General features: G+C 46.0%; 1 protein-coding gene and 1 long non-coding RNA gene across 7 annotated transcripts in view; both read right to left on the reverse strand.

The window, feature by feature from the left end:
• The window catches only part of DACT1 (dishevelled binding antagonist of beta catenin 1), a 17,822-nt gene continuing 1,021 nt past the window's right edge, over positions 1 to 16,801 (reverse strand). Inside the window, exons 2-5 of one of the 6 annotated variants that reach the window (XR_003530786.1) lie at positions 15,030 to 15,162; positions 13,265 to 13,420; positions 4,492 to 10,950; positions 1 to 736 (exon numbers count right to left, since the gene is read on the reverse strand). Coding sequence is in view for 5 of the 6 variants with exons in the window: in XM_027662573.1 (XP_027518374.1) it covers positions 9,092 to 10,950; positions 13,265 to 13,420; positions 15,030 to 15,162 (2,148 nt within the window). In the remaining variant the exon portion in view is untranslated. Of the gene's footprint in view, positions 737 to 4,156; positions 10,951 to 13,264; positions 13,421 to 15,029; positions 15,163 to 16,801 lie in introns of those variants that run through there. The other 5 variants (XM_027662573.1, XM_027662572.1, XM_027662575.1 and 2 more) reach the window with 5 other exon arrangements.
• LOC113956257 overlaps positions 2,595 to 16,801 on the reverse strand; it is a 25,917-nt gene continuing 11,710 nt past the window's right edge. Inside the window, exon 3 of the long non-coding RNA XR_003530787.1 lies at positions 2,595 to 3,002. This is a non-coding gene — a long non-coding RNA (uncharacterized LOC113956257). The remainder of the gene's footprint in view (positions 3,003 to 16,801) is intronic.

Below are 16,801 nucleotides of genomic sequence, written 5' to 3' on the forward strand. Positions count from 1 at the left end.
TGCCTTTTTTTTTAATACAAAATTATTTGTTTATTTCACATTTTTGTGATGGATCCACAATTTTTACTTAGGCCAAAGACATAAGTGCTGTGCTCTGAAGTCATGAGGAGCACCCCCACAGCCAGATGACTTCACATGAGAGTCAACAGGACAGAGGACGAAAGTCAGAAAATCTTGGTTTAGTGGCAAAGATGAGGGAAGGGAGGAAGGCTCAGAGCACCCACATTACCATGTTCATGAGCCCATGCAACCTACCCAGGCAGATGGTGGGCATCTGCAATGGGCCCAGAGGAAAACATGCTCTGAATTAAATGTCAGTGGTTCAGCAACAAAAGCCTCTCTCAGGGCTAAGACCATCCTTCAAAGGCAGCAAGTCTTACCATAGATCAACACAGGAAAAAGAAAGCAGCAGGGACCACAGCAGAGATCCCTATCTCCATGGCAGGGAAGGGGAGGGGAAAGAAAGGGAGCTTGTCACTCAACAGCAATAATAAACACTTCTGAGTGTGCTTCCTCCTCTCCCTGCAGGAGCATCTTCACCCTAAGCACTGATGGGCTTCAGGTGGGATCAGTCAGATCCAAACCTCTCAGTTCTGATATCCCTGTCAGAAAAACATCCTGGGGGAGCTGTGGATGGTGAAGATACAGAGCAATTTCAGGGTGTCCCATGGTGCTGAAGACAGTGATGTGTTACCTCAATGTGTTTGTTGTTCCATACAAACCACTCAGAAGACACCTGTAAAAAATTAGTATGTTGCAGATGAGAAGAGGATCATATCTCTTCCTTTCAAGCAATTCACCATCAAGGAAAACACTACTGTGAAGTGTTTGACAGGAGAAACAAGCCAGAGCTTCGCTTTCATTCAGCTCTTTGGCTTTAATGCCAAGCCACAATTTATCTCATGAAGGAGAAAAAAAAGCAGTAAAGGAAACACTAACCAGGGTGAACACGCTGCCTGCTGTGGCCTGGAGGCAGGAAGGTGGCTTCAGCAAAGGCAGGGGTCATGATAGCCAGGTCACCACTGCCCTTGACCTCACTGCCCACGGGTGGGATGGCTGCTCACCTGACGCAGCCAAGAGCTGCTCCTGTGGCTGGTACCGTGGCCTTTGCAAGCTGCTCCAACAGGATTTACAGACTGCTCTCTTATCAAACCTGGTGGATTCCCTCTCCCACTCCTTTCCCAGCCCTTGCCCCACACTGGGAGATACAGAACATGATCCAGCACTGAGGGCTGACCTTATGTCTAGAAAGAAAAGGACATCACCGTGATTCTGCTTTCCAAGGCTCTGGATTTTTAGCAAACTCCTACTCTTTCCTGAGTTCACCTTCCCGAGAGGAGAGCAACTTCAGGAAATCGTGTCAGTCAGGAGTCCAGGAAAGAAAACTGTAATGTGATATAGGTCTAACCCAGAGAAACTCTGGGAACGTCTCCTTTTACAGAGGGTCCTTCCAAAAGGAAACCGACCCATTGTAAATAATGTGTCTGGGAAGAGAAGACAAACCTTTAACCATTCCCTTGCCTCTACTGCTTGCTCGAACTGCAGCTTTCCTTGAAGTGAGGCAAAGTTACCCTCTGCATCCAGCACTTCCCAGCTCTATCCTCTGGCTCTGTGTACCTCACAGATCCCACTGTTTTGCTAATCCCACTGCCTGAAACTGGGATTAAAGTAAGGTTAGCCAGGTAGATGAATGAGTGGTGCTGCAGACCCTACAGATTTGGTGCTTGTGCCTAGCCCTTCCTGCCTGCCTCATTTTCCCAAATCTACCTGGGCATCCAAGGGAAGGGAGCAAATATAGAAAGGGTCATTCCGTCTCTTCCCAAGTGCCATTCCCAGGGTTTATACAAAGTCCTGCTTCTGATACAGAGCACAAAGCACATTCACTCATATATCTAAAGTGTTTTTAGCTCAGTGGCCTCAAATACAACAATTAACAAATGCATTTCTTCCTTTAAAAGCACTCCTTGCTATTACTACTTAAATCATGGACTCGAGGTGCTGCTTCTCCCAAATTCAGATTAAGAGTTTGAATCAAATTTCACCGTACAGGTTCTGGTTCTTAAGGGAGAGCATAGGCCAAGAGGAGTCACTGGGACAGCTTGTACAAACACACATAGGACACTTGCAAAGCTTAGAGACCTTCAGCATTCCTGAGCATGTGTTTAATTCACCGCAAACACGACACACTCAAATTGTGGACTGAAATGCTTCACTGGGTAAGAATGGGCTTAATCACGTGCTTAAACACTTACTGCATGAGCACTTCAGAGATTAAGATTGATTAGGTCCTTCCCCTACCTGTACCTCATGCCTCCTTTCCTCATGAAAATCTCATTTCTGAAGGCTCAAGGCTCATAAGGAGATACAGGGAACTATTTTTCAACAGGCTGCAAGTTTTTCAGCTTCCTGCCCTTGACCACAGAAGATTTGACATTTTTGGGAGGGATAAAACAATTTTCATCATGAGGTCAGAGTCGAAATCATAGAGGTTTTCCTTTAGTATAGTCACAGAAGTCTTAGTTCCCAGGACTTACAACTCCCTTAAAAAGAACAAAAGCCAGATTTTCAGAGCTTGGCTCAGTGAAATGAAGGTATTAACGTTAATATACTTTATTGATCTTAAAGGAATACAGCATGGAAACAAAGGCCATTAATTGAGAGAAAGGCTCTGTTTACATTAGAGGTCACTCAGCACAAAAGGAGCAGATCCAAAGAGAGTTCCCCACAAGTACAATATACACAGTTCAAGTGTTTACTTTAGCCTAGACTAAGTCTGGTCCCCAATGTCATTTGGACCAAACTTGCCCATATTTTTTGACTGGAAGCTATTCCAGGGAGCCATCACTGGGTTAGATCCCCATGTCCCTGCTCAGGTAGAAACACATTTGCTGTGTCCCTGGAATGGACCATCTGGGTCAGTGTTCTCAAGGCATCTAGCAAGTGTGCCCAAAAACTGCTCTGCTGTCCAAACCAGCACTCACCAAGTGGAGATGACCATAGGACTCACTCCCAGACTGCTCTGTTGCTCCAAGCCAAAGCACCAATGGAGACACAGTCAGATGGAGAGAAACGCTCTCCAAGGATAGCAAAGTCCCAAGGCAAGGAGCAGTGGAGGCATTCTTGTCTCTAGGATGGTTCATTTGGTTTGGAGTTCACCAGCTTTTCCTAGAGTTTATAAGCAACTGTAAGGTGTAAAATTGCTGCCCAACAGTGACTCCCATGGTGACTAATGTATGGACTGAAGTCATGAGGATCATCTATGGACTGTGTCCATAACAGTATTTGTAGGACAGGGAATGATGTTCACCATAACAGAGGACTTCAGCACAGGCTGCCCATGTGAAATTGTGCCATAGGAGAGTGACCAGAAACACATGCCCACAGTCTGAACAAACACGTGTCAGCCAAGCGTGGAAAGTGAACTTCTTTCCAAAGCAATGCAAAACTTGCCTTCAGCAGCACTTGGGAGGGCAAAAGACTAATAAAGAGTGAGGAAATTCAATTGCATAGACAACCCCCATCAGCTACTCCAAGATCATAGGAGCAGAGGAAATGGTCTGCTGTGTCAACAGGATGGTGCATCTCTTCCAGCTAATGGTTCAACAACAACAGGGGAAGACAATCTTGAGGAGGAGCACACAAGCCTGGCCACTATTTGCTGTCCATTCACCTCACAATCTTCCTGGCATCCACAATCATTGACTGGGGATGGTAGAGCACATCCATCCCTACCTTCTCTAACACCTTTGAACTTGCTGATATTACATCTGTCTCACTATTTCCTGTGGTAGCAGATTCCCTGCTGTGTAAAAAAGCACTTTCTAGTATCCCTTTTAAACAGATCCCCCACTGGTTTCTATATCTCCCCTCATTCCAGCACTGTGAGAATTTTCAACCTCTAAAGCCACTTGCAGAATCATGGAACAGTTAAGGTTGGAAAAGACCTCTAAGATCACTGAGTCCAACTGTTACCCCAGCACCATCATGTTCACCACTAAACCAAGTCCTCAAATGCCACATCCACATACTTCTGGAACACTTCCAGGGATGGCAACTCCACCGCTTCTCTGGGAAGCCTGTTCCAATGCAGAGAAGATTTTTCTCCTAAGTTCCAATCTAAACCTCTCCTGGTGCAACTTAAACGTGTTTCCTCTTGTCCCATCACTTGTTTCTTGGGAACAGAGCCCGACTCCCACCTGGCTACAACCTCCTGTCAGGGAGTTGTAGAGAGGAAGAAGGTTCCCCCTAAGCCTCCTGTTTTCCAGGAGCCCCTCCAGCTCCCTCAGCCACTTCTCATAAGACTTCTTCTCTAGTCCTTTCATCCTCTCTTGTCCTTCTCTGGACATGCTCCAGCACCAATTGTTTCTCATCACAGTTCTCCATCTATAATGTTTAGTTAGGAAAAAAACCACCATGCCATGCCAGGAACCCCAGTGCAATACCTTAGAGGTTCAGAGAAATTCAGGAGGAAAGCAAGTTTGACAAACTAACCTGGGGTTTGTGATTTGTCTCCATTGGTTTCTGTGTCCCCTCCTACCATGGACAGGACATTGCAAAGAGCTGAGAATGGCTCAGATTTTCGTACCAGCAGCTCAGTGCTGTGTATTTTTGTTGGCTACTCCAAAGGTACATACTAGACACTGAAGTTAGCTATTAAAAATGCATTTAGCTGTTTCTGCTTCCTCAAAAATGTTCACATCCTTGTTCCCTCCTGTGAGAAAAATCACATGCTGAGGGAGAGCTGTGCCCGTTGTGGTGAATCATCTGCCAAGTGGTGACCACAGCCAACCCAAGCCTTTGCTGCCCTTTGTGACAGAAAGGGATGCAGGTCCCTGAGGGATGGCTTTGCTGGCTGCCACCTGAGGAGCACCACTTGAGCTGCCATTTGACCTTCCTCTGAGCCAACAAACAGATTTGAGATTACTGAAGGCACAGGACTGTCATGGAGAATTTCTTTTCAGTCCTTATCCAGCATAAACCCCAAGCCATAAGGAAACCAGAAAAATTGTAAGGGATGGATAGATTCCCTCTGAAGCCCCAGGATAGGGAAAGCTGCAGAGGGCTGGGACTTAAAGGCTCTCTGCAAACAGGGGCTGTGCCATGGAAGGTCAAAAACAGACCTGGGGAACTGAAACTCATCACTTATCTCCAGTTCTTGCAGGACTTGGTCAGATGCTTTAAGCACCTGAGCAACTGGCAGCGCTGATAGTGGCCTTGATCATTTAGAGGGTTCTGGAAAAAAGGAGGCAGAGTCCTTCAGAGGACTCTCTTTAGTCCAGTCCAACTTACTGAGCTGAAACACGAGGCTGAAACACCTCTTCTTTCAGCCTCTCTTAGAAATACAGCTGAAGCAGGATCAGGCCACTCTATTTATGGGATTCTCCATTCCCCCCTTCCTTCAGCCCCAGCTGTCTGAGCCCTTGCAGCACAGGCACGTTGGATTTCTCAGGACAAGTATGAGGTCCACAGCAGGGGCCCCACGCAGTTGGGACGTCTCGGCACGACGCCAGGGCCTCTCCCTGACCCTGCACGCACCAGACACAGCTTGATTCTTTATTTGCTGACCCACAGCTGGTGGCTGGGGCTGGGGAGCAGAAGACAGACCCAAAAAGCCTGCTGGAAGGCAGACTGCCCAGCGACACGCTCGTCCCCTCAGAATGTGATGCTGATTCCCGCAGCGGGAGCGATTGTGCTCCAGGTGTGCAGAAACACCGTGTTTCCTGAATCACAAGGAATCCACCTAAAGGGGTCTGCTCGTGTTCCTTTCTGTGTCTGTGCTTTCCTGCACTCAGTTACATACAGAGCATAGGGATACCTAATCCCAAAATTCCCCACCACAACCTACCCCCACCTTGAAACAGGTCCCAACGCAATGAAATGTTCCTGCTTCAGACTTCCAAAGGCAACCATAAACACTGGGGATGATTAAAATGTGAACATTATGAAAAATACACGGGCAAGGATTCCAGGCTGTGAAGCTGGAAAGCCAGGTAGCTTAAAGAAGTGCCAGATATTCAACTGGTCTCCAAGATCAGCAGATGTTTTTCAGCCAAACTTACTAACTCAGATGTGTTTCCTAAATCAGAACCAGAGACGAGAATGTGTGTTGTGTATTGGGACCATATCAAGTACTTTTCCAGCACTGTTAAGATCTGTTAATAAAAAAGAAATATGGAGGGGGTTGGGTGTAGATAGAAAAACCTGGGCCTGTCTAAAGGATTCTGGATGCTTACCTAAATCCTGTAAAAAAGGAAAATTCCTTCCCCAAACTGAAAAGACTCAGATGCAATTAAGACAGAGATACCATCAGCCCATTTCCCAGTCTGGTATCAAGCTATTCAGCAAGAGAACTGCAGAATACAGTGGCTGCAGCTGATACAGTCTTAGCAATATTTAGGTGGTTATTTCGGTTTTTTTTTACTCAATTATCTGAAAAAAAACCATTCAGCAGCTCACTTTTGAAAAGCAGCCTCCCTCACCTGGAACAAGGCAATCTGCTATAGCCCTGCAATTAAAACCTCATCCACTGGTTGCTTTGTCTCTCCACCAGTGGCTCCTTTACAGCCAGAGAGATGGAGTGCATGTCTGAGGATCCTCTCTGCAACTCTGCTACAACTTTGAGGAGATTTACAGGGATTTGCACATGTTTTTCTCGCTCAAAGAGAGATTACGTGGCATGATTAAGAGATATTCTAGGAAAGAAACTACTAGCTTCCACAAGATATTCCCTTTGTTTGATACACCACCAATCAGTTATTCATGGGAATGCATTAAGCTGCTGCTTAGCCTTAGTAATGCCATATATAATAACAAACATTACTTCTTTCCCCTCTCTGTGGGGGCAGCCACTGTCCAGTAATTTCTGGATGAATTATTTCATACCATTATATAAATTTTTTATACATACATATATATATATATACACAAGTTGCCCTTCCATGTGTAAAGCAATAGGACAGTTATAAGCAGATAAAGAGAGTTACAGCTTTTCCTGCATCATAGGAGATGGAAGTGCAAGGACTTTCTGGGTCACTGAATCCACAGGCTTGGGATGTACTTTAAAACACTTACAGAAACTGATACCTCTCTACTTAAAAAAAAAAAAAAAAAAAAGAAGAAAAAGTAGTATAAGACATTTTATAGGTAGGGATTCACTACACTGCAGATTAAAAAATAGAATCTGCCTCTTGGAAAAAGTGTTCCCATTGTCTCAGGAACTGCTGCCAGAGATGTTTAATTCCAGGTGGATCTCTCCTTCCTACATCTGCTATGCAAGGGAACCTGAGAAAAAAAGCTGCTCTGCTTTTCAGGTGGGTGACAGCAGGAAAGACACAGAGGAACCACAAAGGAAGGTTCTGCTCAGCAGAATCTTGCCATGGAATGGACAGGCTGCACACAAATCCCTGAAATCCATACCAGTCACAGCATCCACGCCAGTTGTATGTCCACCACTTCGTGGATGCCAAAGCAGAAGATGAACCTGCAGAAACCAGCTCAGCCTGCCAAAAATCTCCAGCCTTCCCACCGGGAAGCTGCACAGCTGTTGCTGTGAAGGGAAACAGTGCGGCCTATGGATAGTTCCCTTCTCTTTTGCTGGCAGACTCACCTCCAGTCCTATGGGAATAAACTGAGACAGAGACCAGTGGGTGACACAATAGTCACTTCTTTCCATGACCTTGCCAGGGCTGTGATAGAGTCAGCTGCCACAGCTAAGGAGGTCACCACAGACCTGTGCTCTCCTTCACCCAGCCCAGCTCCCAGAGCACAGAGCTCTTGGGGATTCATTTACTGGAGGTTTCAGAGGGACACCTGTTACATTACACAGATCGATTTGGTTACAGAAACCAACCATCTGCCCCTGTGTTGTACCAACCAAAGTCTGGAAGCACCCAGACAGCGAGGAGGATTAATATTACACTTCCATCTGCTCCGCAACGTGAGCTGCCCGTCAGCAACAACCTGAAGATGCCTCTGAGACCCTAAATCCTACCTTGCCCTTAGAAAAATGCAAGTTATGGGAAGAACAAGAGGAGCCATGACAACCCGATTCCCTCACAGCACAAGTCACATCCACAGCAACACTTTAAACTTGCTGTTTCCTGCATGGCTAAATGCAGGGAACTTTAACAGGTCACATCAGACACATCTAAGTGGTGACAATGCCAATATAAAACAATTGACTGGGTCTGCACCAACGTAACAAACTTTAAAAAGTATTAAAACAGACTGTTTATTACAGCATATGATGTGTTATATTAATTTACACAATGATATATATATATATATAAAAACAGCCATTGATGATGTACAGTAAATTGGACATCAACAGGAATATTAAAACTACTGATACTCATGCACGTGACATGCATATGGTTTTTTTTTTTCTTTTTCAAAAGCAGTTTTACACAATATAATGAAGTTACTAAGCCTTGGTCAGCTGCTCCAGCAGTTTACTCTGGACACCACTGCTGTCCGCAGCGGGACTCCCGGGAGATCAGAGCAGAGTGCACTCCAGAGAAGGCAGACAGATTGAACAGGAGCCCTTTTCTGGTGGAGGAAGGCTGGAGGAGGACAGGGGTGAATTTTAAGAAGAGAATCAACAAGAAAAGGAAAAAAAAAAAAACAGGCCAGAGCACCAGGAGGGAGAAGTTCAAGATGTGGCAACAGCAGCAGCAGAAAGGGACAAGCAAAAGCATGAAGACCACCCACACTCCCTCCCCCTTATTCCCTAAAAGCTTATGACCTTAAGCTGTTGATATCCTGTATAAGACCCAGAACTGGAAAAACTAGGCAAGGGAGATCCATACTCAGAAACATTAGCCTTTTTCAAAGCCTTCTGACACCACGCACTGGAGGCTGTTCACCACTGAAATGGCAGTGTTATGTTGGTTTTTTGTTTTTTTTTATAATGGTCTTTTATTTCCACATAAAAGGCACTAGTATCCACCCAAGTTCTGAAGACAAGTGACATAATTTACCTTAAGTTTTAAATATTTGTATAAAAAAAAAAAAATTCTGTGGAAATATGTACAAAAAAAAAAGCACCTTGCTTCCAAAAGCAGAAGCAGATACATTCCACCAAGTCACCTCACTAGACGGTCGTCATGAGCTTCAGGGAGCCTGACCGAAAGCGGAGGATCTTCTTCTTGAGGTTATGGGAGGCTTTGATTTTGACAAAGGCCTTTGCCGCATTTTCATGCAGCTCCGGCGCCGTGACCGTTTGGATGGGGAGCGTCTGGACAAACTGGGACCAAATCAGGCCCCCGCTCTCGTCAGAGTCGCTGGTGGTCGTGCTCTCCCCTACGAACTCCACCTCGCTCAGGCTTGACTCGCTGTCTCCAAAGCAGTTCGTCGTGTAGTTGCTCTGCTCGTCCTCGCTCGTGTCCACCACGGTGGAGTGGAACAAGGACTCACACTCGGCTGAGTACTCCGAGTCGCTGGCCACGTAGGCGTAGGGGCTGACGTAGGGCAGGGGCACCTGTGGGTAGACCCCCACGCCCTCCCGCCGGTTCCTCCTGGCCCTCCGCAGGGCCTCCTCGTAGGAAATCTCCGCCGACGACTTCCACCGGCGGTAGTCGGCGCGCTTGTGTTTCGGCTTGGCCACCACGACCTCTCGGCCATGCCCGTGGGAGCGGAGGGTGGATCTGTGCAGGCCACCCTGCCGGCTGGGGGGGCCCGGCTCCAGCGGCAACCCACTGCCTCTCTTCCCCCGGGATGAGGGCTTTTTCAGTTTCTTATTTGTATCCAACTCCTCGGGAAAGCGGCACTTCTTGCCCACCGGTTTGGTTTTCTCCCGCAAGGTCTGCGAGCTGTTTTCCAGCCCGTTGGCGAGGTGGGACCTGTGTTTCAACGCAGAGCTTTTCAAAATCTTGACGTTTCGGGTGCCTTTGTGAAGTTTCATGCTTTGCTGCTGGGCGGGGATGTACTGGGCATTCACCAGCAGCCCGTCGTCCAGGCTCTGCGAGGAAGAGCCCTCGCTTTTGAAATCCAGCGCGGGCCTCTCCTCGACAGCTGGCGATGAGGAGCGAGCTGTCTGCAAGCTGCTCTTCAGCAGGATCTTTTTGGGAGGCTGGCTGACCCTGTTCTCTGGCTGCAGCACCACAGGCTTCCCTGGGCTCTCTTTGGGAGATGCAGCGAAGAGCTGGCCGTTCTCCTTGGGGACATCCCCTGCTGTGGCCGCCATGCTGCGGTTGAGCTCCGGTGGTGCCGGTTTGACACCCCGTGGCAGGTGCTTGCTCTGAAGTTCCGTTGTTGTGCCGGGTGGGAAAGCTGCCGGCAAAGGTGCCTTCCTGCTCTCCAGCTGCTCGCCAGCTGGCTCCCTTGGCCTCTGCTTTAAGGGAGAAGGTGCTGTGTGGTCCAGAGCGGGGGTGCCACTGGGGGGCAAACACACCTGCTTGGAGCTCTTCAGGCTCACGACGTTGCCGTGAGCCACCACGGCTGCCGGCTGCCTGACACACATGCTTCCATGCCTCAGGATCCCTTTGGTGGGATCGGCGTTGAGGCTCGTCCTGGGTTTGTTAGTCCTCACCGCATGAGTCTTTTTCTGGACCAGGCTCAAGATGTAACTGTCTATCCTCTTGCTGGTGGAAGGGCAGGGCGCCGGCCAGGAGCTCTGTGGGAGGAAGGTGTTGGCGGATTGCCCCGAGTCCGTTTCCGAGGGGGTGCAAACGTCGCTAATATCGCCACCGAGCCTCTCCTCTTCTCGCTGGGGGTTCTCAGTCACGGGGAGGAGGAACATGGGGCTCTGCACAGCCACAGCGTGGAGCGGGCTGGGGTACCGGTAGATGTCGTTCCCGTTTTTAGACACCAGATCGCACTGGTACTTGGGATGTACATCTGCAACGACATCGAGGGAATTTGAGTGCGGTGTGGACAAAGAGCGACAGACAGAGCCTGCGGTCTGGTCCTCATGCTGGCCTTCCTTATTATAGTCCATCCAGCCTATGAGATCTGAAAGGCATTTTAGAAGAGTTTAGAGAGCCTGCCAGGGACACCTGTGCTATGTTTCTAACGTGCTGCCAAGGACACCGGTCCCATCTCTGCGCACGACGCAATGTTTTAACTACAGTAGCAGCAGTTTTGCAACCAAGGATGTGCCATTCAAGTGATATAAAAGCAGCACTACTCTTCTGTGGGGCTCTTTGTAACTACATCTATGTAGGAATTTGCCCCACTACGACCACATGATTAAAACAACAAAAATCACAGCCCTAATGAGAACTTTTACATTGGTTTCAAGCCTCTGCCCAGGTTCTTAAGAGCTTCCTGTCTTACTTTTCAGCCACACAGAAGTGTGCAAGGGTCTCTTACACGGTACACAGTCACCTGTAAAACTCACTGCAGGCCTCAGCACGTATGAACTTTGTATTTTACTTCACTAAATCCAAAGAGAAACAAAAAAAATATAGACAAGAGAACAATGAATTCTAACTTATTGACAAATTTAACTTCTGGATTCTTCCAAGCATGTCTTGGGTCAGGAAAAAAATCCACATTTAATTTTATGATTGTTGTTATTATCATTATCACTATTATTATCATAATATTTATAATAATGCTAATAATAATAACAGATGCTCCTTTTGAGTAATAAAGAGTTCAAGAATGGGAAACAGGCTCATCTTTTCACACAAGTACAAGGAGTGCAGGTCAATCCAGCTGACATCCTAGCCCTGGCTCTGCAAAGAGAGTTCTGCAAGAGAAATCCAGTGCGTTTCAGGATGCATGAGTCAGATTTAATGGCTAAGGCGCTTACTGGGGAGGTAAGAGACCTTAAGAACAGGGTTTCAACCCAAGCATCTAAGATTATTATTTTCCTAAGCTTAAGAAGTTGCCCTTGTCTGCTTGGGTAGGGGTACAATCTAAATGATCCCTCTAGATCTCTGCCAGTCCTGTTTTCTACCCTTGGGCCGGTAACTTCAGCCAGGGTACTCAAATTTGAATGCTCAGCGCTCATCACTTATCTAAGGCTTATTTCAAAGAGGTCTCACAGGCGTTGATGAAAGCAGCTGACAGAGTTCCTGTGCGAGCAGGAGGGGAAGAACAGGGAAGTTAGGAGCATGAAGTTCCTCACGGTTTTCCCACTTTTCCTAAAATCTGTTGGAATCAGGAAATGTTGACAAAAAAACTTCTTCAAAAACTGCCAGATTTAGAAACTAAATGTGAGACAGTATGAATAATAAGAGGTTTAGGCTTTCATGATACATACATAAAAATACGTATTGGAATGCAATCAGCTGGAATCCCTTGCGTATGTTTTCCTTATTATGCATGGCCCATGAAGATCACATACATCTTTACAACAGGGAGCATTAAATTACCTCAAGCTGCTCAAAGAGTAACTTAAAGGACTTGTCAGCACCTCAGAATTAATGTATCCAAAGCTGTGTTTTCCCACTTCGGAATTAAAAGAGCATGAATGTACTTGATTCACAACAAATCACTATAAGTTAACCTCAAAGAGCAGAGTGGAAATTAGAAATACCGTGGTTGGAAGCATCTTCCACAGCCCAGAATGAGCTAAGGCTTTTGAATGACTATGTCTGCAACCAATAATCCACAAAACAAAGGACAAAAGTCCTACTGGAGTGTCCTTCATGGACAGCAGGCAGAGGAGCCCTTCCTATTTAATCATCCCACACATCAAGGTTTGCATCTTCAGCCCAGTGTCCAAGGAAAGTCCTCAACTCTCTGCCAAGGAGACAAAGGATATTTTCTCTGTTCATGTCTATTGGTCTACACTTTATAAATGCAGGACACACCTCGCCACGGTCACCTGGGGGTTGAGGACCATCAGCACTGACAAAAATGACTGCTACAAACAGACTGACATGCACACTGACCCCTCAAAACCTGTAGCTACCTCCTTACTCTGTGACTGTAATGAGGATTTGGCTATGAGGTATCTTTAATTATTACAATTTACTAAAAATGCTTTTCCAGAGGAAACCACAAGAAATAAGCCGACTAATGGGTTTCTGTGAACAGGTACCACTGCCCTCTGCTGGGTAGAGCAGCTGTTATATCCTCACAAGTTATTTCCATGTGTTTGGAGTGACATGTTCCCATGAAAGGCTGGAGCAGTGGAGGGCAAACAGTCCTGCCTCGTGACCCATGTACGTGAGAGGCACTGGAATCTTTTCAGAGCATAAGACGTCACATGAAAGGAAGAAGGGTTAATCCAACCCAGGTACTCCTGAGGCAGTATTTCCAAAGCCAAAGCCACCTCCTGGAGTATGATGTACTCCACCTGCTTTTACTATACCTGCAGATTTAGGGCGTCCATCTGAGATATTCAGTGTTGCCTCCAAAGGGCTGCAAAAGCAAGTGCTAGAATGGCAACTGGATAAACACTCACTGAAGACAGAGTTAGATGAATTGGAAAGCGATCCAGAGGCTCCATCACTCAGCTCATAAAACCCTATAAAAATAAGAGTTTGGATTTATGTTAGTTACGTCTACACAAAGTTACCATTTGTGTCCCCAGAAAGGCAGTCAAGCTCATGTTTGAGTTGGCTTCCTCTGTTGCAATTAGTTACGTGATTTCATTCAGTCACCCCAAAAACAGCCCCCAATTTAGTAATAGCCTTATTGCCAAGAAGGATTCTGTTTAAAAGTAAAACACTTAAAAGTAAAGCAGCAGAAATTTTGAACTTTTTTTTAACCTTTACAAGAGTGGGGGTTTGAACCTTTACAGGGATTTTCAGATTTTAGCAAGAAGGATCCAGGCTCCTTGACAGTCCACTCATTTAATAGTGTTACACTTCCAAGACAGACTCTCCAACTATTACTTGACTACAAAAGTGTTGGGCCCAGTGCTGTTCACTATTTTCCTCAAAGTTCTGGGGATAAATGTAATATTTGTGGATGATAGGAAAGAAGAAAAATGGTAAATAATGTGCAGACGCATAAAACTTAATTTCCTTGTAAATTGGGACCACTCAAGAAAAAATTACATACCACAAACAAAATTTAAATTGCACATTTAGGAACGAGGAATGCAGGGCATGCCTACAGAATGGGGATGCATCCTGGAAACAATAATCCTGGAAAGGGCTTAGTCAGCGTGGAAAAGCAGCTCAATCAAGCTTAATGATATGGCAAAAAAAGCTAATGAGATTGTTGGATGTACAAAGAGACTAATGAACAGCAGCAGGGAAATGACTTCAGCAGTCCATACAGCACTGGTAAGAAAGACATTGGAATGGTGAGCCCAGTCCTTGAATCCAGTATGCTTAAAACAAAGTTAAAAAACTGGAAAGAGGCCATCAAGCTATTTAGGAGCTTGGAAAAATGCCTTAAAATGAATGACTTCATGAACTTGACCTGTTTAGCTCATAAAAAAAAAAAAACAAAACCAAGAATTATACTGTATAGCACCTCCAAGAGGAGGAAAAGCTGTGCACTAGAGAGAGACCTTTCTTTAGGGGAGAAAAAGATATTAAAAAAAAAATCAGTGCTGGAACAAGTTGAATTCAGATTCGAAATTAGCAATGGCTTTAACAATTGCAAGTTGGTGGATTCTCCACTTTTTAGCACTTTTAGAACAAGTCTAAATGCCTCCAGGAAAAGCTCCCCATAGTTAAATACCACTTACTGGTTTCAACACAGTTAGAATGAGATGAAATTCAATATATGGGGGATCAAATTGTTTTATTCTATGTTCCCTTCTGGTTGTAGGATCAATTTTGACACATTTCCCCCTGCTGGTGGTGCTTCCTTTCACCTTTTTTTTCCCTACAGTCTCCTTCCTAATATGCAGGACAATTAGAACTTCCTGAACTAATTTGAGGGTGCCCTTGCAAAAAAAAAAAAAAAAAAAAAGCCTCAAACACTCAAACACTAAAAATCTAATTAAGCTTGAGATGCCCCTTTTCAGCGGTAGATGAACTCTGTTAGTAGGAACTAATTATCAGAGTGTGAACATGCTGTAAACATTCACTGTTGTAGTACTGGAAACTACAGCACAAAAAACTACACCCAGTTTAATTCTAGGTACCAAGGGAGGCTTCATTTTGCTGGGCCCTTACCTGAACTTGGACGACTGTCTGTCTCAAGGTGTTCATCTGTTGTTTTTTCCACGTCCAGGCGGAGGTCACTTATTTGCTTATCCAGCTCTTGTAACTGATTTAACAAGCCAGCATCCCTCCTCCTCAAGCAGTTCTGGAAAACAAGAAGAAGACAAAGGACATCAGCTCCTTCAGGAGGTGTTCCAAAGACAGACTTCTCCATCTGAGCATTGTGGGAGTACCTTGTCAATATTCCGTTATTAAAAAAAAAACCAAAAAAAAAACCTGAACAAAGCCGTGAAATTTTAGATGATAAATACTTCAGTGAAGAATTGCACAGGTACTTCATCCCAGCCTCTTCCAGCCAGTTCTGCATAAGCAGCACGCTCCATGATTTAGGAAGACCAACACTCTGTGCTGACCACAGCTGTAACAACAAAGCTGTGTTGTGTGGTGGGGTCAAACCAGACCCGGGCACACGAAACGGGCTGGGCAGCTGTGCCAGCCCAACGGGGCACGTTCACCACCACAGTGGTGTTAGTCAAAGATCACATCTGCTCACACAATGGGACGAAACAGCTCTGCCAACAAGTGCCTGTAGTGTGGGAACCGCCTTGTTCTGCTGCACACTTATGAGCTTATAGCCTTGCCATACAGAGAGCAAGATTCCCAGGGCTGGGATCGCAGCCCTTTTATTAGTTTTGCAGTGCAGCAGGAAGGAAAAGTAATTCTTCCCCTTCTCTCACTATAATTGTGTAAAATTGCTGCGAGATGAATTTTTGGGCTATTTATGAAGGTAATTTGATGGCATAAAATAAGCAGTAAGAAATGATTTTGCAAGGCACTCATTAACCCACGGTCAACACAATCAGTTTCCCCATGTGTGTTATAATGCTGCTTATCCATCACCTGTTCAGCTTCATACTCTTTAATTGCTCTGGCTTTGGGCAAAGTGGAGGAGGCAGGAAGAAGGTTCATCTACTTTTGTTTCTTTGAGTGCATCATTTGATCGGCACACAGGGGGTGCTCTGATACACTCCGTGCAAAGAGTTTTGATGCTTAGAGCTGAACTAATTCTAAACCCGTTAAATCCAGGACAACCTTTCCCCTTGGGTGGGCCAGTCATAGAATCATAGAATCCTTGAATGGTTTGGGTTGCAAGGGACCTTCAAGCTCATCTCGTTCCAACCCCCTGCTATGGGCAGGGACACCTTCCACTGGACCAGGTTGCTCCAAGCCCCGTCCAACCCAGCCTTGGGGCAAAGGGAGAGCAAATGCAAAAAGCGCTGGCGAGGCTGGCTGAAGATGTGCTGGCACTTAAGACCATCCTCAGAGAACCCAAAGGGGCGATTCCAGGTCCTCTCCCACATTTCTGCGGGAGCCGGGGCTGGCTGGCAGCCAGGCTGGAGAAGGTGATGGGTTCAAGGGGTGACTTCGCCGCGCCACCTACTGCCACCAGCGACCCCTCCCCCAGCAGCGCTGCATCTGGTTCCAATCTCCAATGTCAAGTGCACAAATTAAAGTGCTACCACAAATCCCCGGGCTTTTTTGGTTTTTCTTTTTTTTTTTTTTTTTTTTTTTTTGAGTAATGATTCCCTGGTCCTTCACTATGGCTCTCGGCCGCCAGCCAGCCCCCTTCTCAGCAGAAAAATCATTAATTTTTATCTTTTGAAGAAGGAAATAATCCTAAATTAACTAAACCAAAAGGCTAATAGGAAATATTAAAAGGGGGCGGGGGGGAAACAGCGGGGTGGGGAAAAGAAGAAATCAGTGAAATAAATCACGCAATCCAA

The sequence above is a fragment of the Corapipo altera genome, unplaced genomic scaffold (assembly GCF_003945725.1).
Source record: "Corapipo altera isolate COAL_440 unplaced genomic scaffold, ASM394572v1 169, whole genome shotgun sequence".
NCBI classification, from domain to species: domain Eukaryota; kingdom Metazoa; phylum Chordata; class Aves; order Passeriformes; family Pipridae; genus Corapipo; species Corapipo altera.